The following is a 24,233-nucleotide window of genomic DNA, read 5'->3' as shown; positions in this document are numbered from 1 at the left end:
GGCACTCCAACCTCACTCCCAGGAGGTTGGCAAAGCTCTAAGGCACTGAGGTTTCTCTGTGGCACAATGGCCCTCGTAATGCATTCTCTGTGAAAGTGGGCACTCCAACCTCACTCCCAGGAGGTTGGCAAAGCTCTAAGGCACTGAGGTTTCTCTGTGGCACAATGGCCCTCGTAATGCATTCTCTGTGAAAGTGGGCACTCCAACCTCACTCCCAGGAGGTTGGCAAAGCTGTTTTCATCCCGAAGAGCAGAGGTGGTGAACCTGCGGCCCTCCTGCTGTTGTTGGACAACTCCCATCATCCCTCATCAGTAGCCATGAGAACGGTGGCTGATGGGAATTGAGTCCAACAGCAGCTGGAGGGAGCCTGGTTCTCTACCCATGCTGCAGAGTCTTTGAAGGGGTTGGCTAGAGAGCAACTTCCTCCTTCTGCTTTTTGCTCTCTTTTGGGTGTTGCCTTCCCTATTTGCTTTGCAGAACATCCCTTGTTGTATTAATGTTTATGTGAATTGACCCCAAGGCCCTTTTTGTTTGGAAAAATGAGAGAGAGGGAGAGGGAGAGAGAGAGAATTTGCACCCCATCTAAGTGCTAATTTATTTATTACTACATTTATATCCCACCTTTTTTCCTCTTGCAAGGAACCCAAGGTGACATTCATGTTCCTTCTCCGCTCCATTTTATCCTCACAACAACCCTGTGAGGTAGGTTAGGCTGAGCGTCAGTGACTGGCCCAAAGTTACCCAGTGAGCTTCATGGCTGAGTGGAGGCTAGAACCCTGATCTTCCCAGTCCTAATCAGACACTCTAACCACTACACTACACTGGCTTCCTAATGTTTTGCACCTTCATTTTTGTTAACTGTCTGTCACTGGGGGCCAGGGGCAAATCCTGGAATACCTTTTAATCAGTCTGTGCCAAAATTTCCAAAACTATGTGGCATGAGAGACCAGGGATGAGCAGAATGTAGATCTCCAGATGTTTTGGACTTCAGTTCCCAGCATTCCTGACCATTGGCCATGCTGGGAGGGGCTGCTGGGAGTTGAAGCCCAAAACACCTGGGGATCTGCCTTTTTCCCACCCCTGAGTGTGGTATAGGCCTGCTGAGAACCATGGTGGCATAGTGGTTAGAGCAGCTTTCCCCAACTGGGTGCCCTCCAGATGTGTTAAACTACAACCCCCAATGTCCCTGACCATTGGCCATGCTGGCTGGGTCTGATGGGGGTTACAATCCAAAATATCTGGATGGCATCAGGCTGGGGAAGGCTGGGTTAGTGTGTCAGAGCAGTGGGTCTTGGGTTCCAATCCCTGCCCAGCCCTGACGCTCACAGCTCTGTATGATTCTGCTTTTCACATGCAGTGGGTGATGTCCCAGAAGAAGAGATCCTGAGCAGGGTTCCCTGAGGCAGTTCAGATCCCCTTCCCTTTGCTGTCTCCTCCGTGTCAAATTTTAGTTTGTAAGCTGCTAGGGGCAGGTTCTCCTCATCTTGTACTCTGCAAAGTGCTATCTGAATGGAGGGTGTTCTGGAAATAATAACAGTGAGCAAATGCCACTCTTGCATGTGATCCCCTTAGCTTTAATCCTGGAAAGTAAGGGCAGGAGAGGAAAGAAAGATTGGCCGAAGAAACAGGATGGGATGCATTGTGTAAAAAATAAGTCCCACCCCTTCCTCTCTCACACCACTGGGCGCTCCCCCAATGGATGGGCTGGCCTCTGGCCCCTAGGCTGGATGCTCTTCATAGCAAGAAATTGGAAAAACAGTAGGATCTGGCCCTTCGCATCTGTGGCTCCCCACCCCCCATTTAGCTGAAAGCCATGGCTTTTCCTCTCGCTTCCTCCCTGATTAACAAGCCTGTCCCCAATTATCGTACTCTGCAGAAACCAGAGTGCGTTCCCCATGACCTCAGGCCCATCTTGAGCTATTGTCCTCATTAATTTAGGGAGCTGCAGGCAAAGATGGAAACCAGGTCATCCTCAGCTGCTAACACTGTGCCGCAAGAGGCAGGGCCATGGAGACGGATTCTAGGGTGGGAGGCAGGACAGGAAAGCCAAGGGCTGTGATGCTGTGCTGAAAGAAAGCCATGGGCTTGTCAGAGGATAATACGCGTCGGATATCCTTTTCTGCTATGATGCTTGCAAAATATCTGGGGCAACCTTTCCAGCTCAGCGTCCCATAGTTCACGCAGAGCTCCCTACCCAACCATGCAGGGGTCGTGGCATTCACACAGGCATTACATGCTCATTTCATTGCCCATCTGAATACTTTATTGCCTAAAGAGGCCTGCTACAAAGCTCTTGTTGCCAAGAGGGAGAGACGCAAATCCCTAGTGCAAATCATCTCTATCATGAACTCTCATGGGTAAATATCAGCCTTGTATAAAAGTACTCACTTGTTCACCATGGAGCTACACAAAGGTAAGTGCACAGAATTCCATGTGCTCTAAGTGAGCAGGTTGGTGGGGTAGTAAAAGAGTGCTGTGTTCCTCTTTTCTGCCCAGTATAGAAATACAGAGGCTGCTGGGGGAGAAACACAGCCTCTGGCTGGCTAGGAAACATTTTCGCAGGCTAGTAACTTGTATGGGCTTATTTACAACAGTGATACATATGGAGGTTTGGAAAGGCAAGGGTATTTTAAACGTGCAGCAAATCACAGAAATAACATGAAGATGGAGGCCATCTTGATTATGACAAGTTTGCGATCATATTTCCTGTCCATTGGCTTCAGGATAGGAGCGCCTTCAAATTAACGCTCAAATGTTCTGAAATGCAGCCCTACAAAAATGTCCATCCCTCTTCTGTGACGGCTCTTTTGCAACAAGGAAACACCCTTACCTGAAACACAGTAAGAATGGCAGTGGGGAAAGTATCAAAGTTGGTGGTTGGCGTTTCATCATTAAAATGAAACCTAGGAAGATGCAGAAAATTCATATTAAGGCAGCGTAGATGTACATAAGAACCTTATAAGAAGAACCTTGATGGGTAACACCAAATATCCATCTAGTCTAGTTTTCTGCTTCCTACAGAAAGGCCCATTAAATGCCCCCAGGAATCTCCCAAGCAGGGATTGAAGATAATAGAGAGCCCATGCTCTGTGGCCGCCCCACCCGGCACCTGGTATTCAGAGGTACAAGTGAGACCTGCAACAAAATTTTGCAGTGTGGAGAGTTCTCTGGTCACTGTTTTAGTCAGTCAGACATGCCCTTTTCAACAATACTCCATTCCATTCCTGCTCCCACACAGCATTCCATTTCCCCTCTCAATAGTTACTCAGCTTTCTGCGTCCACCAGACTTGGTCCTCTTTGGGTTGTTTTTTGTGTTACCCTCTCCCCTTTTTGGTGTTTATTGTAAAGATTGTGTGTACTTCCACAAACCTTGGGGTTCTCCTAAGCCTGGTGGTACCTTCAGTAGGAGAAGAAGTATAGTTCCTGTCAAACTCATAAGCACCACCCCTTTTCCAAGATGGCAGATGATTTATGGCCCTTTTATGACCCTTTTGTCCCACCCACTTCTGTCTCCATACGCTGTTTTCCAGGTAGCCGGAGCAATGACATGATTAACATCCCGAGATTTGAAGTGCTCTTGAAAACTGCAATTATAACTTTTCTAGCTAGGAATAGCACAACATATTGGCCTTTCTTAAAAATAAAGCAAGTTTTCAAGCATCCTGGGAAGTTCTTCTCTCTTTCTAGGTTTCTAATGGATGCTTTCCAGTTTGTTCATGCTCACCCTTTTGTCCTGGAGGTCCCACCTCAGGGGTGGAGGGATCACCTCACTCTCTACAAACTCATCATGCTGCCATAGACCAATAGGAAGAGGTTATAGAGCTCCGAGACACAAAAATGGCCCCATAGGGGCCATCTCCAACCCCTCTCCAGACCAGACCAGTGTGGTCATGTGACCCTTCTACAAACCCATCCCCTTCACAACAGATCAATAAGAAAAGGTTTTAGAGCCTTGAGATTCATGCGGGCAGGAACAGCTCCAACAAGGGCCATTTCCAACCCCTCCCTAGATTAGCCTAGAAGGGGCATGCCCCATCCCACAGACCAATAGGTAGAGTGCTGAGGCCCAGAAACAACCTCCCCACCAGCCAATCAGAAAAGGGTATCCAGATTTGATAGGGGCAGCCATTTTCCTTGCCCAGACAGGTTCTGAGGAGAGAACATGGAGATGATAGGCACCCCTTCCCCTCTCTCCTAGCACCCCTTTCCCTCTCTCCTAGCACCCCTTTCCCTCTCTCCTAGCACCCTTTTCTCCTTTCCCTTTCTCCTAGCACCCTTGAACATTCAACCCAGTAGCAGAACATTAAACATTCAACCCAGCAGTAGAACATGCGAGTAGTAGAACATTCAACATTCAGAGTAGTAGAACATTCAACCAAGAAGGGCCAGAGGAAGTAGATCAGAGCTGAGTAATGCCTAGGAGCTCCTCCAATAGGTTTGAAAACTAGCCCCAGAAAGGGTCTACTACACCTCCTGTGATTGGAGAGGGAGGGAGGGAGGGAGGGAGGGAGAAAGGATTCTGCTGTAACAGAATCCTATTTTTATAGAGAGGCAAGCTGCTGTCCCTGAAGCCACGTTCCTGGACAATCTGAGGAGGCTATCTCAGTGCAGGAATTTTACAGCTAATAACATCTTCAGCAATATAGAAGTGCTACTAGAATTCCTAGAAAAGTTTTGATTGCAGCTTTCAAGATCAGTTCAAGCCTAGGGATGTTAACCATATCGTTGTTCTGACTACCTGGAAAACAACTTACGTAGACAGAAAAGAGGCAGGGCTTCCAGGAGGTGGGTGGGACTTCTGGGGGGCTCCAAAAGAGCCATAAACAATCTTCTCACTTGAGAAACAACTGAGGAGTTTGACAGGAAGCATACATCTTCTACTGTTACCACCTTTCCCTTGTGCATGGCTGGTACTGTTGTGGTGTAGCTAGGGATGTGTGAACCCACCTGTCCAGGTTCTCTGGGTGCCTGCCCAGCCCCTGCCCCAGCTTGCCAGTCCCTGGACCGTGCTCGAGCCCCTCTTGCGCTCAGCAAGCAATCCGCACTCACACTGGTGGCCTTGTCGAGCTCCGCAGTCGCCATTTAAAAAAACACACACAATGGCGATTGCAAAACTGCACATATTTGAGGATTGGGGGGAAATGCACATTTTTGCAAAAATGCATATTTTTGTGCATCTGCAAATATGCACGTTCGCAAAAATGCACATTTTCATGCATCCATAAATATGTGCATTCGCAAAAATGTGCATTTTCGTGCATCTGCAAATATGTGTATTTTTGCAATTGCCATTTTATTTTTCAAAAAATCACGACCGCAGAGCTTGACGAGGCAGCTGGAATGAATGTGGGCCACTCACCAAGCACGGACAGGGGACGAGCATGGGAAGGGTCTCAGCGAGGGGGGCTCAGGGGTTTGGGCAGGGGCAGTTCTGCCGGATTCCCAAACGGAATCAGGTGCCCGTGCCATCCCTAGGTGTAGCAGGAAAGGTAATCATCTCTGGACATCGGAAATAGAGGGAATAATACCTCCTGTCTCTGATCATGGAGGTTCCATTTAGAATACTGAAGGTCTACCCTCAATTTGCAGTGCATTCTAAAATGAAGCAAGAGATGTTTTGACACTACGATGGAGTCATCCACTACTACGTCAGAGCAATTATGGATCCTTTCCAGACTACCCAAGGTCTCAGTGGTTCCCAACCTCGAGTCTTCAAATGCTGTTGGACTACAACTCCCATCATCTGACCATTGGCCATGGTTGTTGGGGATGATAGGAGTTACAGAACAATGACATCTGGAGACCAAAGGTTGGGAATCCAAAATGGATCCATATTGGCCCACAGCATTCCCTGAGATGTTGACTTCACCACTAGTCTTCTTTTCTATGCCATTTGGACAGTTCCTTCCATTCAGGCCAGACCACCACAAACCTAACCACAAACGAATGCCCAGCTCCATAAATCGCAAGACCTCTGAGCTATTCCCTAATCGCCAAAAGCAGCTTCTTCAAAGACTGTTGGGCTTTGGAGAGCCCGTGGGATTGAACTTACTGTCCTCCAAAGAGTTGCATCCCCAGCAAAGCAAACACGACGATGAAGAGGAAGAGGAGGAAGAGCAAACTGATAATGGACTTCATCGAATTCAGCAAGGAGACCACAAGGTTCCTCAAGGAGTTCCAGTACCTAGGATTCCAAAGCAAAAGATGGACACATCACCCAGATGCTGGAGGGAGGCTTCTTCAGAAAAAGGGAAGAGCAGGACACGTTGAGTCAGTTGTGGCGGGGAACAGGCTACCGCCTCATTGAGTAAATTGGCCAGATGGACGCAAGATAGCAGACGGTGACAAAACACATTTCCCCTCAGAGATAGCTTCCTATTTACCTATCTACCTATTTATTTGCTCATTAAATACAGAGCCTTCTGCTGCAAATAGCGCTCAAGTAACTAACGTGGTGCACCAACCTTTTCCCAGGCCTTCCGTTCAGACGTTTTCATGGGATTATGGGGCAGGGAGACGAATCGAAAAGGGATTTCTCTCTGTGGGAGGACTCGAGCGCTCTGCCAAGGTTGCATACAATCACATCGACATTTCTGCAGCCCTTGGGCACAGGGGCCCATTCCACCCCACCACAATTGCATCTCCTTTCTTCTCCCCCCTTGCCCCTTCCCAGGGCCAGGGCCAGGTTTTTGAGGGCCCTTGAGCCATCAATGCCCCCCCTTCCATCAGGAAGCCTACCTTCTCTCTGCCCTTGTCACCAGCTGCTCTTCGTCGTCCTCCTCTTCCTCCTCATTGCTCCCACTTCCTTGCTTGACAGGCAGAGAGCCAGTGAGCAAGCAGGCCCTGGCATCTCCTGCTTCTCCTTCTCACCACTACCACTGTCTGGGCCAGAACGAGAGGCAGGTGAACAAGCAGGTCTCAATGGTGAAGAGGAGGACCAACTCCAGGGAGCTCTTGTCAGGGGGTGTGTGGGCCCTCGGCATGTGCCCACCCATGCCGACCCCGGACAGCCCTGCCCACCCCCAAAGGGCCCTGAAGTGTCCCCTTTCTCAGTGGGAGGAGTCCTTCATAATGGCCTGTGGAATCTCTGTGCTCCTTTACGCATTCAACAATTGTGATGCTGTCTTTTTCAGACAGGCTCACCTTTAACTGCTACAGGGCAGCAGGTGCAATATTTGCTTGCTTGTAACATTTATAAACCACCTGTACATGAACCTCCTTTTCCTTTCCATTTCATCCTCACAACGACCCTGTGAGGCAGGTTAAGCTGAGAGACAGTGACTGGCCCAGCATCACCCAGTGAGCTTCATGGCTGAGTGGGGACTAGAACCTGGATCTCCCAGCTCCCAGTCCAACACTCTAACCACTATACCACACTGGATCTCAATAGGGTCCTCTGCAGGAGTGTTGCTAAGTACCTGAAAGACTTAGCACCTGAAAGACTTAGCACTAAGTACCTGAAAGATCCGGGCCCTTGAGAAAAGTTATCGCATGCAATTTGCACAGGCTAATTTATATGTATATATGCAGATTTAGAGTTTAAAGAATTTAAAATTTACAACAGCAAGCCAAGTTCCCATTTAAATCACTCCAAATGCTTCAACTTGATCCCCAAAACAGTCCCCAGATCACAAAGCAATTCAATTCCCCTTCAGTTACTGCCATATTGTCTCATACCACCTATCCTGTTAAAATACAATAGGATATTTTATGATATCTTTCCTATCTGATTGTGATACGGAAATGCAAAACCATTTTGAGCCCCTTTTCCCCGGCAAAAACTCAAGAGTAGTCTGTTCGCTTTGCAAACCAGTGTCAGTGTGCTGTAGTGGTTAGCGTGTTGGACTGATCCGGGTTCCAGTCCCCACTCAGCCATGAAGCTCACTGGGTGGCTTTCGGCCAGTCACCGACTCTCAGCCTAGCCTACCTCACAGGGTTGCTGTGAGGATAAAACAGAGAGGAGGAGGATTCCCTGCCAACCCCACTTTAAGTGTGGGCACAAGTGAGGCCTTCTTCAGCTTCTCCTCTCATTTCCGCCCCCATGTCCCAACCCGACCCCAACTCAAACAGCAGCAGCCTTTTCGCTCAGCCTCCTCTCCTCCCCCATTCCCAGCAGACTCTAGCAGTAGCAGGATGAAGCTAGCGATGGTGCGGGCACCCGATTCAGTCTGGGAATCTAGCGGACCTGCTCCTGCCTGCACCCCCAAGCACCGCTCGTTGAGCCCCTGCCCCTGCTTGCCCCCTCCCCGGACTGGGCGAATGGCCTGCACTCACCCCAGAGGCCTCATCGAGCTTCGCAGTCACGATTTTTTGAGAAATAAAATGGCTATCGCAAAAATGCACGCATTTGTGCACACACGAAAATGTGCATTCCTGCAAATGCGCAAAAATGGGCATTTTCCAAAAAATCCACATTGTTGCACACACACTAATGTGTACCTTTGCAAAAGTGCACGTTTCGCACATGAGAATATGCGTTTTTGCAAAAATGTGCATTCCCGCGCATGCAAAAACATGCTCATTTTTGCGATCGCCATTTTATTTTATTTTTAAATAGCAACCGCGGAGCTCGACAAGGCTGCTGGGGTGAGCGCACGCTGCTCGCTGAATGTGGGAGGGGCTCGAGCATGGTCTGGGGACTGGAGAATGGGGTCAGGGGCTAGGCGGGCATCTGGAGAACCCGGACAGGGGTGAGTTCGTACATCCCTCAGCCTCACTTCTCTCCCTCTCCTTTTCCTCCCCCTCCCAACTCAAGCCCTGCTAGGAAGCAGGATGCTGTTGGTGGCTTCCTCTCTTCTCTTTGCTCCTCCACCCCAACCCTAGCAGTGGCAGCAGCCACACCACCAGGAATGAGCCCTCTGTCCTCCTCTGCCACTGGGCCCAAGGGTCCACTGAAGCCCTCCCATCCTTATCTTCCTCATTCATCAGAGTCACACACTCAGCACAGCCCAACTCCAAGCAAGTCTCTGTACATTCAGTTTTCCCAGCACCAGGCGCTAGAATGCCCTGTGTATGTGCACGTCCCTCTGAGGTCAGTCAGATGCCTGCCCAGCCAGCCCCAAGAGACCAAGGGCCATGGATAAGAGACCCGGGGCCATGGCCACCCTGGCCCACACTTAGCAACACTCCTGGTCCTTTGGATGATGGGAATAGCTGGATTTGGCTGGGGCACCTTGGTGAGAATTCGGTTCTTTTTGTTGAAAAGGACTTACCACCACCACCCCAATCTTTATAAATGAGGTGGAAAGATTTTGCTCAGGTTATTTTTGAGAGGATGCAAAACTGGCAGTTTCATCCATCCCTTTTTTGAGCTCTGCAATGATTATTTTTAAGACAAGGAGAGCAATCTCCGACAAGAGAGGAAAGCAATATTTTCAGACATTCATAAAACATATCTAGGGGTGTTAAAATTCAAGGAGTTTCAGCCTCCATCTGTAATATAAAATTTTCACACACACAAACGCATGCATACATTCTGCAGGGCAAAGACAGAAGGCTACAACCAGCTTCTCCTCTCACCCCCCAAAGAGGCCCTTTCTTTTTCATTCTTTTTTACCCTGCAGTGGGAAAGTTTAAAAAATAAATGCTGGGAACATTTATATTAGGAAAACTAATGAATCAGAAAATGAAGAAAGAGCTGTTAAGGCAATGGATCTCTTTAACAATCCCACAGTAGCCAGACAAGCCTGCCAATCAAGAGGCTTCGAACATCAGACAGTGGTTTTAATGCCATTTTACACAGCAAATACTAAGAGCTTTTGGACTGTAGGCAGGAATTCTTCTAATTCTCCCCCTCCCTTGCCTGTTACATCCATTCCTCTACTGTCCGGGACCACACAGGCTTTGAGGTACAGAACTTGGTATCCATGGCAACCTGCAGGCACTCCTGTTGCATCTGAGCCTCTACCTGGGCTGAGCCCTGACTGCTGTGTATACATCCGTTTGAGGGTGTGGATGGCGCTTAAGCAAGGGCAATGATCACCAAGGCACAAAGCATCCCTCTTCAGTGAAGAGTCTTAGTTCTTGAACATTTACGCACCTGGCATTGTTACCCACTGCGGAAGGACCATCATCACGCCCATTAGCATCTCTCCCCATGACATCTACCTATATTCTCTAGGGATCAGCTGGAAGGGATACAGTAGGAATTATCAAAGGAAGACTTCTGCAGGCAGGGCCGGCCCTATCATTAGGCAGAGTGAAGCAGCTGCTTCAGGCAGCAGATGCCGGGAGGTGGCAACTGTCAGGATTGGGCCCAGGCTCCCTGATTTGGATTGTGACTTGGATTCAGAGGCAGAGGCAGAGCTAGAAGAAGCCCAGCCAGAACAGGGAGCAGGGGAGGAAATTCCCCAAGACTCTTTGGGAGTCAGTGAAGAACCTTCCCAGGGGCTTATAGAGCAGAAGGGCCAGGCTCAGAGACCATCTCCCCACCACCACTTCCCATGGGAACCTGGTCTCTGTCAGAGGGGGAGGAAGGACTGGCATTGACAGATGCCAGAGCTCGCTGCTGAGTTAAGCAGGCAGAGCTGAGAGGAGGTGGGAGGTGTTCCACCAGAGTGGCGGACCATCAGAAGTTGAGTAGACAGGGCTCTTATTCTGGTTCATTTCTGCATTGGATTGTGAATTTTTCGCTGTTGTTGTTCACACCAAAATTTGTATGGGTTCTATGTGCATTTTATTTTTATTTTTTTTAAAATACACATTCTGTAAACTTATTGTATGTGCGCATTGTTGCGCACATCTGCAAACCCACACATTTTAAGTGATTTTCCAATTAATAAAGCATTTTTGTGTGCGTTTTTTTCAAATATACTCATTTTGTGTACATTTTATGAAATGTATGCTTTTTTGTACACAGTTGTTGCTGCTGTCGTTTCTGGTGAACTGCATTGTAGACTTCAGAAATGCACAGATTTCAAAAGAAAATAGTGTTCTGGTTTGAGTTTACATTTGGGAAGTGCAAATTTGGTATGTCCACATTAAACTGGGAACCCAATGCGTTTCTCACCCATCCCTACAGAGCAATCAACTGATCTGAGTCCCCATAAGCAAAGTCCTACATATGTTTACTTAGAAGCAAATTCCATTTGGCTGAATGAATTACTCCTTGGAACGTATGCTTAGGATGGCAGCCTTAAATCACTGAATGCCTCCCCAGCTGGTGTGGTTTAAAGTGTTTCTGCTTCTCCTGGCTACTGGCTCTTTAATTAATTGTTTCCTGTTCACTCACAACCACTGCATTACAAAGCTGGCTCTTATTCATTTCCTGTCCCCTCCTGACCAGCCCTTTAACTACTGGTTTCCTATTTGCAGACAAAGAAATTGCGCATTCATTTTATTTTATTATGATTGCAATTGCTCTTTTATGATCAAATAAATAAGTTCATTTAAAAATTAAAAAAAAGCAATTGCTCTGAGATGATAAGAGTAATTACATGTCCTGCTGGCTGGGATCAACAAAGTGGCTAATTAAAATGGACAATTCAGGTAATAATGCCATGACCAGGAGCAAAGAGCCAGTAGCTGGGGCAAGCCACACGGGACAAGCTGGCACTACAACTGACACCAGCAAAAAGTCACACACCAGGGAGAAAACAGGGAAAATAAAATACTAGACACCAACTGTAATAATTAAGTGAAGGAATGATGTTAATTCTAGAGAAAATGACGAGTGTGGAAGCAGCTCATATGGGACAGGAGCAGTGGTGTGGTGGAGTGGGAACACAGGGGAGCATGTCATCTTCTCGACTCATTTCAGAGCAGGAGCAACGGCATCATCTGTCGGAGGACTCGGATGAATGGCGGACCCACCTTGCTCTGGCAAGTGAACAAGGTTTCCAGGTTTAGTATTGTTTGTGACAGATTAGCATGGTAAGCAGAGACTGGACACTTCTTCCTTTTTCTTTGATGGGTTTCCTACTTCACACTGGCAGTTTAAAGCAGTGGCGGCCGGTGACTCCAGTTCCAGAGAGGCTGTGTTTCCATTCAGGGTTTTAATTACCACCAGCCAAAACACTAATGGTGCGATCCAAGGTTCTATACCCATTTGGGGGATAGGGTTCGACACCCTAGATGGCACCTTTCAGCACCTTGGATAGCGCCGTTAGAGTTTTGGCTTAAAACCCCGAATGGAATCACAACCCCTCTGAAACTGTAGTCACCAGCTGCTACTGGTTTAAAGAGATACACTTCTTTGCAAGCTTGTTTGCCTTTCTAATGAAAAGCAAACAGTTGCATTTTAACTGGCTGAGGATCTTTTTTTGTTAAAGCTCAATGTATTTTAGCAGTAAGCACCACTGAGTTCAATGAAGCTTAGTCCCAGGTAACTATGCATAAGATTGTAGTCGTGCTGAACCTAATAAATTGGGCATGCTGCTATGTTCTGATGCTCTGAGTCATGATAAGGTCCTGCATACGGATGTCACAGAAATCCAGGAAGGGGGTGGAGTCCGGTGGACATCCTCCCACTCAGCCCCCTGGATTCCAGTCTATGGACCCCCATGCTTGCCTGACTTGGCATGCGCCTAGTCGGGCAAGCTTAGGGATCCCTGCTTACCCACGAGCCGCCATTTTGCAAAAAACCCACAGGTAACCCTTTGACATAAATCACCATTTAACACAAAATTGCAGCCGTAAATAAATGATTGACACCTTCAATTTTGCGTAGATGGCCTATTTATGGCCACCATTTTGCATAAAATTGTGATTTATGTCAAAAAAAACTACCCACTTTTTTAAGTTAAGTTTGTCCACCTCTATTCCTGAACTTAAAAATTAACTACTGGACAGGAGACAGCATTGTTTCTCAGTGCTCCAGAGTACTATCTCTGCACAGGGACAATCTCTGACTGAAGGCATATCTAGGGGTGGGGTTTGGTCTGCATTTATTTAGTATGTGTAATTTATTTCTTACGCTTATATCTTGCCTTTTCTTCAAGCAGCCCAAGACGGCTCACATAGCCCTCCTATCTATATTCCTCATAACAGCCCTGTGAGGTAGGTTAGGCTGAGAGGCTAAATTACAGGTGTAAATGGTCCATTTAAACTTGTAATCTTGCGTAAATGGCCCCTTATGGCCACTATTTGGATAAATGGGGATTTATGAAAAAAAGCAGAGCCGCCAATGTTAGGCCAAAATAATGGCTCAGCAGACCAGCGTGGACCACAGTGCTGCCTGGCTCAGCGTGCCCAGTTGGGCAAATGTAGCAGTCCACACACTGGAGTCTGGGAAGCTGAGTGGGGGGATGTCTGCTGGACTCCACCCCCTTCCTGGACTCCCATGACATCCCTAGTTTAATACACAGAGACCAGAAATAGACTGATGTTTCCATCCCTAGACATGGCAACTCTACTCTGCATTTGCAGCAAACCGATGGCTTGTTGCTGAGCACACAGGACTCTCATCTTTCTTTTTTTTGCCTTCTGCAGGTGCAAGATTGCTGAGAAACAGGCATTCTCTAATCCTGACTGCTGCTGGAGATACAGCGGGGGGGGGGGGGAGAAAGAAGGCTTTTGGGCTAGGTATTGGAGAGAGATAGAGTGTGTGTGTGGGAGGGAGAGGGGGGAGAGAGAGAGGGAGAGAGAGGGGCAAGGAGGCGGAAGAACAGGTATTTTTTACAGGACAAAACTTTCCGCTACATCAGAGAGCCACAAGACCCCCACATTAAACTGCAACATACTTGGTGACTTTGAAAATCCTCAGCAACCGAAGAGCTCTCAATACGCTGATTCCAAAGGAGGTACCGGGCTTCACTGCAGCCCAGATGACTTCAAAGATGCTCCCCACAATCACCTGCAAGAGAAAAAGGAGGTGATGCACTCATGTGGGAGAAAGAGGTGGTCTGATGCTGGGCAATCTGCACTCTTCAGAAAGGAGCATCAAATTCTGCGAACCTCTTCAGCGTGTGCAGAGGCCAGTGAATTCCATCTTTGCATGCAATTGCAAAACAAAACAAGACAAAAAATACATGATGGTTGGTATTCATTGCTCTAGTGATCAGTGTTCTGAAGAATCTCAGCTTTAACATTTAAGAATCAAAGTTTCTAGCTCTTGTGACTCTGAAGGCAGGTTTGAAAGGAGGAAAGGGGAGTCTGAGAAGCCTGAAGGGGGGATGAAGAAGATTTGCACTGGTTAGTGAATGCATTGAAATACTGCATCTTGCCCCTCTCTTTAGTCAGTGGAAGCAGATTAATTTATGTAAATATATAAAAGATGCAATTTTTACCTTCTCTTTGCATACTGTTAGGAATCCTCCCCCTTTTTTTAAAAAAACAGCCAGTATACACAGCCCTGGCTCAGCTCCATTAAAATCAATAGGAAATCAATAGGTTATAAGGAGATACATAGTGGGTTCTCCCACACTGGAGGCATTCAAGATGAAGCTGGACAGCCATCTGTCAGGGATGCTTTGACTTGGATTCCTGCACTGAGCCCGGGGATGGGCTCGATGGTCTTATAAACCCCTTCCAGCCCTACTATTCTATGATTCTATGATATCCATGGCATTGAGTTCTCTCTTAAATTAGAGTGTTAATGCTTTATTCCAAACCCTGCTCTTATTCACTGAACATACAGGCCACTTCAGACATTACACAGAGGCAAACCCAAATTTTCCTGCCATGCAATTTCAAACGGGGAGCTGCGGTCAAACCTGGCTCTTTTATGAATGCACAAATGTGCGATTCGTAATCACAGGTTTGTCACATTGACACATTTTCAGGTATATGATTAAAAAACAACCCTTAGGTGTACACCTAAAAAACTGTAATGTATAAAGAAGCTCAGATATAGAATCATATCATAGAATCATAGGGTTGGAAGGGTCCATCGGGTCCAACCCCCTGCTCAATGCAGGAAGCCTGATTCCCAGGCGGTCTCCCATCCAAGTACTACCCAGGGCTGACCCTGCTTAGCTTCCGAGATCAGACGAGATCAGGCTTATGCTGCAATAGATAGAAATGTTTTATTCTGCAGACAGGATTGCTTTACATTGACTGAAATGTGTAAGTAAGTTTGTCTCCTTTGCCTCACTGGCAGGTCATTTTGTTCGCTCCACACCTGCATTTGCACTGCACAAAACTTTACATTTTACCTCTCACAACCTCTTTGCAACTCTATTTTTTGCATCCTCAGTACTTCTTTCCCTTCTTCTCCTGGCTCAACATAGTCCCCAAAGGCACTCAGAAAATAAATATTCATGATGCTGAAGTTACAAAAATGGCAAGCTCTGAGAGTTTTGTACATGGCCTTAATGTGCAGCAGGGATGCAGCGATCCAAAAGGCCTCCATGCGAGAAGCCCATTTACACACAGGCTAAGCAATTCCCCACTGGGCCAGAACTACTGAACACTTCAGATTCAGAGCTTGTGGCCCTCCAGATGTTGCTGACTGGACCCCAGCTCTAATTACCCCTGGGTATTGGCCATGCTGGCTGGGGCGGATGGGAGTTGGGGTTCAAGGACAACTGGAGAGCCCCAGTTTCCTCAGAGATGGGGAGGGCACATTCATACACATCCTTCTTAGCCAGAAAGAAAACAGTTCAATCACACCTGAATATGCAACAACCTTATAAGGTATCTGTAAGGCAACAAAAGATCATCACAGCCATGAGAAACCTAATGAAATGGCCACTGGAGATACATAATTGCCATTACTTGCATGGTAAAGATGGTCCAATTTCTACAGTGGAATGGATTTATTTTATTGCAATCAGGAGGGAACAGGCATATGCCTTCACTGCCAAGTAGACTACATGCATATGAGGCTAACGGGTAGATTTGCTAGATCCCTTCATGTCCTGAATGACAGACCTGGCTGTTCACTGTGTCAAAGCTACTCATCCTGCAGCTAAACTTTTCATCCTGTCTCAAGATTCAAGCCTGCAAAAGGGTCCTGAACCTGTGGGGTTAGAGAGTTGTCAGGATGGAGTCTGCCATCACGTGCTGCCATTAAAGGGAACTACAGGGACCACCAAAGTCAGACCACCAAAGATCCCCCTGGAACACGAGTAACCCAGAGCAAACTTTTATAAATTATAAAAATTTTATAAATTTTATAATTATCCCAGGCATTTTAGCATTTTAGCTTTCTAAATTTTTAGCTTTGCTGTTTTAAATCTGTATTTTAAACTCCTGCACTGCTGCTAGGTTTTATTGTGGTTGTATTGTTATATTGTGGTTTTAATGTTCTATATATTTTAAATTGTTTTATTGTGTGCTCTTTGGTTTTAATTTTTGTGAACTGCCCAGAGAGCTTCGGCTATTGGGCGGTATAGAAATGAATGAACGAATAAATAAATTAAATTAAATAAATAAATAAATAAATAAATAAAACCTTTGGAGAACCAGCCTTCTTCACGCAGGTCTGACAAGAAGGGGGTTGTGCAGCTCTTTCTCCTGTGGCAGATGAGGGGTGTCCAAGAATTTGGTTTGGTTTTGCATTCCTCTATTCAACATCGTTATGAAAAGACTCATTGGTTTTCCAACTCAGTTTGTATTCCTACTGTTATTCATTTGTTTTAATTCCATTTGTTTTGCTATTCTTTTCTCCTCTTCCAACTTTCTGGTGGGGGTGGTTTTCCTGCTGCTACTGGTATTGCTGCAATGGCTGATGCAGAGCGAATCCGGTGAGTGCAGGGAACGTCTGGGAGGGGGCAAGGCTGCAAAGCCAGAGTCTCAGCGGGCACGGCCCAGGGATGTGGGGGGGGGAGTCCGATGGACTCCTGGACCCAGTCAGGCATCCATGCCATCCCTAGCTAGAACCTACTCATTCAGATGCATTATCCTTAATCAACAGGGAACAGAGCAAAAAAAAAAAAAAAAGGATGTAAGCCAAAATACTGTGAAATGCAAAGGTAGTTATAAATCTGTGATGTTGTTATGCAAAGCCACCAACGTATTCAAGGTAGGAACAGAATAGCCACTGGATTCTTGTGAGGCTAGCTTCAAACCTGAAGAGTACACTGTTACATCTGGTAATGGGAATGGTATCCCCAGTACTGACTGAGAGTCCAGTTCATGGCAGAGGCAAGATTCGAACTAGGAATGTTCAGATTTTTTGCCTGGCCTCTTAGCCACTATGCCACCCCAGCTACTAGAACAGCACAATCCTATGCATGCTTAAAAAAAAAGGTAAAGGTGTCCCCAACCAGTCGTGTCCGACTCTAGGGTGCGGTGCTCATCCCCGTTTCTAAGCCGAAGAGCCAGCGCTGTCCGAAGACGCTTCCGTGGTCACATGGCCGGCATGACTGAACACCGAGGTGCACAGAACGCTGTTACCTTTCCCGCCGAGGCGGTACCTATTTATCTACTTGCAATTTCTTGCTTTCGAACGGCTAGGTTGGCAGAAGCTGGGACTGAAGACGGGAGCTCACTCCGTCACGCAGCACTCGGGTCTCGAACTGCTGTCCTGTCGACCTTCCAGTCTGCAGTTCAGCGTCTTAACCACTAAGCCATCGCGGCCCCTTCCCATGCATGCTTACTCAGAAGTAAATTGCACTGATTTTCAGTGGGGCCTACGCCTAGGTGAGTGTGCTGGGGTGGGGATTGTGCCCATGGATGGTTAAGACTCAGACTGGCAAACCCCGGCTCTAGAAAGAGAAGAGTGTGTGTGACTCTTGCCAGCTCTGCTGGCCGGAACAGCGATGACTCCTCTCTGCCAACAATGGGACCAAGGACGGTTCCGATGAGGAGTACTTGGCTTCTGCTTTGAAGCCTGCCGGTGAAGCAGCTAATTAGTGCCAGTCGTGCTGGTGGAAGTGGATACCTGCCAAGGGCTATTCTGTTGTCCCTGCAGATGAGAGATGGCTAAGGCCAGGAGTGTGCAAAGGCTCCTCAGGGGCCCCTCGGAGCAACAGCTCTCAAAGCGGCAGGGGCGTCTTTTGCTAGCATGCTCGGCAAGAACTTTCCACCAGACATGCTGCATGCAAGAAGCCAGGGCTGGGGCTGTTTCCATGCCACGCTTCTGCACAGGTGCAGAAAAGCCACGGAATGGAGTACAGGCTATGCTGTAATATATATACCAGTCTTCTCACCCACACTGTTACTGTGAAAATGGGCTCAAGAGTATGTTGGAAGCACCCTGTGAGCTCTCCAAAGTGATGGGGCTGTGGATTTTCAGCGGTCAGGGAGTGCCCTCCTGACATACTCTAATACATTAGGAAAAGAGGGAGGAACCATGCAAAGCAAGCAAATGTTTGCCAACAGTCCTGCGTGAAGATAAATATTACACTGCGCATAGAAGAAGTAGGGATGGCCATCATGGGGAAATCCAGCCTTTTTGTGCGCAACAGATTCCCTGGAGTCCCTGGCTCTCAGCTTGCATTTCCGAGCTGAGCCACAGCTTTTTTCCTGGAATGTGGGAAATTTCTCATTGGGTTTCCCCCCCCCCCAATCACCATTTACATTTGGGTGACTCGTGCAAATTTTGGCCATAATTTGCGCAAATTGCGGCCGCAAAGTGCTTCATTGTGTGCAAACTGTGGCTGCAATTTGCAGATATTATGGCCGCAATTTGCACACCATTAAGCACTTTACAGCCATAACGCGCAAATTACTGCCACGATTTGCACAAATTATGGCCGAAATCTACATGAGTTGCAGAAATTGGGGCTGCAATTCGTGTAAATGGCGATTTTTAGAGTGGGGTGAAATGGAGATTGCCTAAGAAGTTTAACGGGAAGGAGTTTAATGGAAGGCCGGTACTCTATAAAACATTAGTTCCCAGCACTGGGCATAAAATGACAGGAGAGGGGAATGGGTTGCTATTCCCTCCCTCTCCCACACTCTTACCTTGGTATGCCGCATGTCAGGTGCCAGGGAGGGAGGGGGGAGGGAGGGAGGCCTTTCTCAGAGCCAGGATCACCACTGGACCGCAGTAGATAGAGTCAAATGGTAAGGGTGGTTGAGAGAACCACGTTTGCCATTTTGGAGAGGGGGGGGACATGAAAATCCATGAGTTGGCCCACCTCATAAAGACAGAGTCAGGCCAGCTCACGGGTTAGTGAGTTTGAGAGGAACAGGGCATGTGTTTGAGAGGAACATGGTATAGCAACGTAGCGATTACTCATTAACAAGAGCGCCTTCTTCTGTTGAAGTACAGAAACGACAATACATTCGGGAGTAGTTATCAACTTATTACAGTTTTTACTAGCATTCTTATCTGCTTAACAGTATCACTCTTGAATTATATTCTATTCTGCACAGTTAAATCTACTTGTGTATGAGTGTATTTGCTACTGTTAACACTAAGGACCATTTTGAACTATAATCACTTGCAAGGCCACTCGCAATTGCTGATATCATTTTCATCTGTTTAATGGTATTACTCTTGAATTAATTTACTCCTGGATCTGTATTTTGGCTGTTGTTAATACCAACAGACATCCTGAACAGCAATTATTTGAAAGGAATATACTTCTACCTGTTATAGCCAGTTGTTTGTTGTGCGTGTTTTTAAATATATTTCTATCATATTCTCATTTTATTATTTATTATTTTATTTATTATTAAATTTATTAATCGCCCATCTGGCTGGTCACCCAGCCACTCTGGGTGATGTACAACATACAATAAAAACAGTTTAAAACAATAAAATTCTACAATAAAAACATTTTCTAAAATACCCTAACCCACCCCAAATGCCTGCAAAAAATGGGACGCTTCACAAATTTGCGTGTCACATTGAAGGTCCACTGAATTGTTTGCTGCTAGAACAGGGTAAAGCAGCAGGTCAACCAAACGTGGGGTAACCCGCCCCTCCCCCTGCCTCTTCCCAATCTCTCCAATCGGAGACACAATCCAGGTACCTCTGGACAGAGAGGCACCATGACATATGAGAGTACAATACCGCACCGTGGTGGTGCGTTGAACCGTCCAAGTGCTTCCTTGGAATAATCCATAAAGATCAGGAGGCAACCCCTAACCATGGGGGCAACATGTGGGAGATCTTGATTGGACAGACAGGACTGCCACCATTCTGGTCTTACCCCAAAGTCAAAGCAGTTGAATGAGGAGTGGAAATAGTTCCTCGGGCCCAGGCCATACATCTTCAGGGACATCTCAGTGAGGAACAGGCCAAGGAAGACAAACTCGGCAAAATCTAGAAGGAAGCAGAAGAGGCTGAATCAGTGACGAGTCTCTGGATGATGATTTCAGGATGATACGGTGACACCTCTCCTCCATGTGGAGCAGATCCTGCCGGTGGTGAAAGAAATTGTGCTGCATGGGAAAGCATTCAATCTCAACAGGGGTGGGCAACCCGGTGCCCTCCAGATGTTTTGGACTACAGCTGCCATCACCCCTCACTATGGGGCCATGCTGACTGGGGCTAATGGGAGTTGCATTCCAAAAACAACTGGAGGGCACCAAGCTGCCTAGCCATGAATAGTGGCATGCTTGGGGTACTGTGGATGCTTGAAGATTTAGTTCAGTCCACATTTGGAAGTGAACTGACCAGGTCTGCACTTCCCAAACTAATGTGTGGATTGGAACACAGTTTTCCTTCTGATTTCAAACTCAGTGGTGTAGTTGAACCAGGGCTCACAGGGACACAGTGCTGGGACTTCTTCATTAGCAGGGATGCCGATGTCATCTGCCACCCCCCTCAGACTCCCCTGTTCCCTCTGAGCATCGCTGCAGTCCTCACTGTAAAAGGTAAAGGTATCCCCAACCAGTCGTGTCCGACTCTAGGGCATGGTGCTCATCCCCGTTTCTAAGCTGAAGAGCCAACGCTGTCCAAAGACGCTTCCGTGGTCATGTGGCCGGCATAACTGAACACCGAGGTGCACGGAACGCTGTTACCTTTCCCGCCGAGGCGGTACCTATTTATCTACTTGCAATTTCTTGCTTTCGAACTGCTATGATGGCAGAAGCTGGGACTGAAGACGGGAGCTCACTCCATCACGCAGCACTCGGGTCTCAAACTGCTGACCTGCCGACCTTCCAGTCGGCAGTTCAGCATCTTAACCACTAAGCCACCGCGGCCCCTCACTGTAGCTGGGGAGAAATGCCTTTTCCCAGCCAGATACATACATACATACATTTATTGATTTACGTTTGTATATTGCCCAATAGCTGAGGCTGTCTGGGCAATTCACAATCAAAACCATAAAATACAACTTGACAGAGCACAATACAAAACTTTTAAAAGTTTAAAAGTATCACGTCAAACCCAAGTAAAACCCAGCGCAGTTACAGCCCAGGGAAAGCCGGTGTGAAAAGGTGTGTTTTCAGGAGGCGTTTAAAAGATGCCACATTTCCTGCCTCCCGAACTGCACAGGGGAGGGTTTTCCAGAGGGTGGGTGCCACTACAGAGAAGGCCCACCATCGGGGTTCTTCATGGCGACATTCCGTTCGTTTTGGAATGACCAGAAAGGCCTCGTCTGATGATCTTAGATGTCACCTGGGTCTATAGAAGGGAAGGCGGTCTGCTAGGTATCCTGGTCCCAGGTTGTGTAGGGGTTTATAAGATAATAGCAAACCTTGTAAGTACCTAATAGGCAGCCAGTGCAGTTCTTTTAACACAGTAGGTGTCATTGCTCCGTGTAGTAATGTTGAGCATTTGGGGATGGCTTGGTGTTGAATGGGCCATTAGGACCCATTAGCTGTACAAAGGTCCTGCTCCTAGCAGATGAAAAATCCTAGAACTGGCTTGTTGATATGGACTGACACAGTTGCCTGCAATTCTGGCCTCTCTTTGGGGGTGTGTCTATGAGGGCATGATGAGCACCTGCACGTCAACATTTACCACTGGTCGTACTACTCCAAATTTTGCTCTGCAGGTTTTGGCTTAAAGAACATGCAAACTGTGCATAAAAGCTGTATTTCACCATAAAACGTGTGTACATTGCTTATTTTAGGATAAGATGTGTACGGATTAACGTGGAAATGGGATGGCATGGCTTTGTGAATGAACACATGCAAAATGCACACAGACCACATATAGTCGGATCCATCCATCCTTGTGCCCCTGATTACACATAGGGATGCTGGAGAATTCTGCCGCAGACTCAAATCAGGGCAGATTCCAAAGAACCCGACCTCTGAAGTCCATGGCGAAGCAGCTGTACTTACCTCCAGGTCCAGAGTAGTTCCCAGAGGGCGGCTTTCCAGCCCCCTATAAGATGCAATATGCTAATGGTGGCTGCCATTAGCTTATCGCAGGAAAGTTGCAACGTAAATGGCGTATTGTACATCATTTGCAGCCATAAAGCACTGACTTTGACCTAAATACAGCCCAATATGGCCCAAATTGCCCCTCCATGGACCCCTCCCCCCCGGACCAGACCGGGGGGGGTTGTACATCCCTAATTACACACAAAACCTAGTGAGTGATGCCAGTCTACCACATATTCACCACCCCTTGAGGTATAAATGTTAACAAAAATCACTATCTGAATAATTCACAACAATAGTAAGAGTTGGGGCCTGGTTTGATGGCTCAAATAATTTGGTCTTAGAACAACAATGATGATAACATAGAAGAATTATAATATAGAACTGAAGTTTAGAAACTCAGGGCCAGGGGTGAAACCCAGCTCTCCTGGGGTCCCATTCCTCTGGGGTTCCCCATATGGCCATGCCCACTTCTCCTGGCTCCACTCCCTTTCTCCCAACCACCAACCATTTGGAGATTTCCTGGCTTTTGTGTAGTTTTTCTCCCATTCAAAAAGGTTGAAAAGCCTCCGCTAAGGATGATTTACTGGCAGGAGGAGCTTTCAGGTAGAATATGCTGGTATTTTGGCCACACCCTTTTTTGCCTTTGGCCCCAACCACCACTGAAACAGATCCCACAAGAGCTTCTCTGAAACGGAATCTGGCTCTCAGGCTGAAAGAGGTTCCACACCCCTGATGTAGAATTAGAGATAGTAGAAAGAAACCCTAAAACACCTACGATAACAAGAAAGCATAGATTTAAACTTAGAATCATAGAATGAAAGGGTTGGAAGGGGCCTACAAGACCCTCGAGTCCAACCCCCTGCTCCATGCAGGAAGCCTGATTCCCAGGCGGTCTCCCATCCAAGTACTAACCAGGGCTGATCCCGCTTAGTTGCCGAGATTAGACGAGATTGGGGGCATCCAGCCCTTTGCTCAATGTCATAGAATTATAGGGTTGGAAGGGGCCCACAAGACCATCGAGTCCAACCCCCTGCTCCATTCAGGAAGCCTGATTCCCAGGCAGTCTCCCATCCAAGTACTAACCAGGGCTGACCCTGCTTAGTTGCCGAGATTAGACGAGATTGGGGGCATCCAGCCCTTTGCTCAACGTCATAGACTCATAGGGTTGGAAGGGGCCTACAAGACCATCAAGTCCAACCCACTGCTCAGTGCAGGAAGCCTGATTCCCATAGGAATGGCAGAGAATTCCACCACAGATTTCAGTGAGGCCGAATGTACTGGCATTCGGTCCCCCGAAATCCGTGGCAAAACGGCCTCCCCCCCCCACCCTGTGGAATCCCCCCGTAATGAAACTTATTCATGGCTCCAGCGGCGGCGGCTGGTCTTTCGGCCGGCTGCTGCGGCCACCATTTTCATCCTGCCAAGCTGCCGTGATAGGCTACTTAAGTATTTACGTAGCCTATCACGGCAAAGAGCAGGGGTGCAAACGGCGGCCGCTACGCCATTTGCACCGCTGCTCTTTTTGTGATAGGCTACGTAAATACTTACATAGCCTATCACGGAAAGAACAGCGGTGCAAACAGCGTAGTGGCCACCATTTGCACCCCTGCTCTTTGCCGTGATAGGCTACGTAAATACTTACATAGCCTATCACAGCAGCCTGGCAGGACGCAAATGGCGGCCGCTATGGTGGCTGCCATTTTCGTCCGCAGCAGCTGGCCATGGCCGGAACTCTGGCTGTGGATGGCCCTGGCCGGCAGCTCCATGGAGCCACCATGGAGCAGAGCCGGCCCAGGGAGGATTCTGGGGGGAGGGACAGAGCGCCTCCCCCCACCACGAATCCAAGCTTAGGGATGTACGAAATGTACTTACCTTTCCGGGGATTATGTTTATGGTGGGGGGGAGGTGTTCCGTCCCTCCCCCCAGAATCCTCGACGGCGGGGGAGGCGCTCTGTTCCTCCCCCCCGGAACCCTCGATGGCCACGGATTTCCGGCCACGGAGGGCTCTGGATAAAAAAACAAACAAACCGCGTATGCAAATATTTACGTTGGCTAAAACAGCGAATCAAAAAGGGATGCAAATAGTGCCTGCTACGCTATTTGCATTCCCCTTTAT

General features: G+C 47.6%; 1 protein-coding gene across 1 annotated transcript in view; it reads right to left on the bottom strand.

Moving 5' to 3' along the window:
* CACNA1B (calcium voltage-gated channel subunit alpha1 B) overlaps positions 1 to 24,233 on the bottom strand; it is a 479,093-nt gene that overhangs the window by 171,364 nt on the left and 283,496 nt on the right. The window contains exons 13-16 of the mRNA XM_084821407.1: positions 19,987 to 20,099; positions 13,681 to 13,793; positions 6,054 to 6,185; positions 2,831 to 2,903 (exon numbers count right to left, since the gene is read on the bottom strand). Of these exons, the coding sequence (XP_084677533.1) occupies positions 2,831 to 2,903; positions 6,054 to 6,185; positions 13,681 to 13,793; positions 19,987 to 20,099 (431 nt within the window). The remainder of the gene's footprint in view (positions 1 to 2,830; positions 2,904 to 6,053; positions 6,186 to 13,680; positions 13,794 to 19,986; positions 20,100 to 24,233) is intronic.

Source organism: Heloderma suspectum, chromosome 14 (assembly GCF_057233095.1).
Source record: "Heloderma suspectum isolate Gila_16-S chromosome 14, 16-S_ref, whole genome shotgun sequence".
NCBI lineage: Eukaryota > Metazoa > Chordata > Lepidosauria > Squamata > Helodermatidae > Heloderma > Heloderma suspectum.
This window is presented reverse-complemented; position numbering and strand designations above follow the sequence as displayed.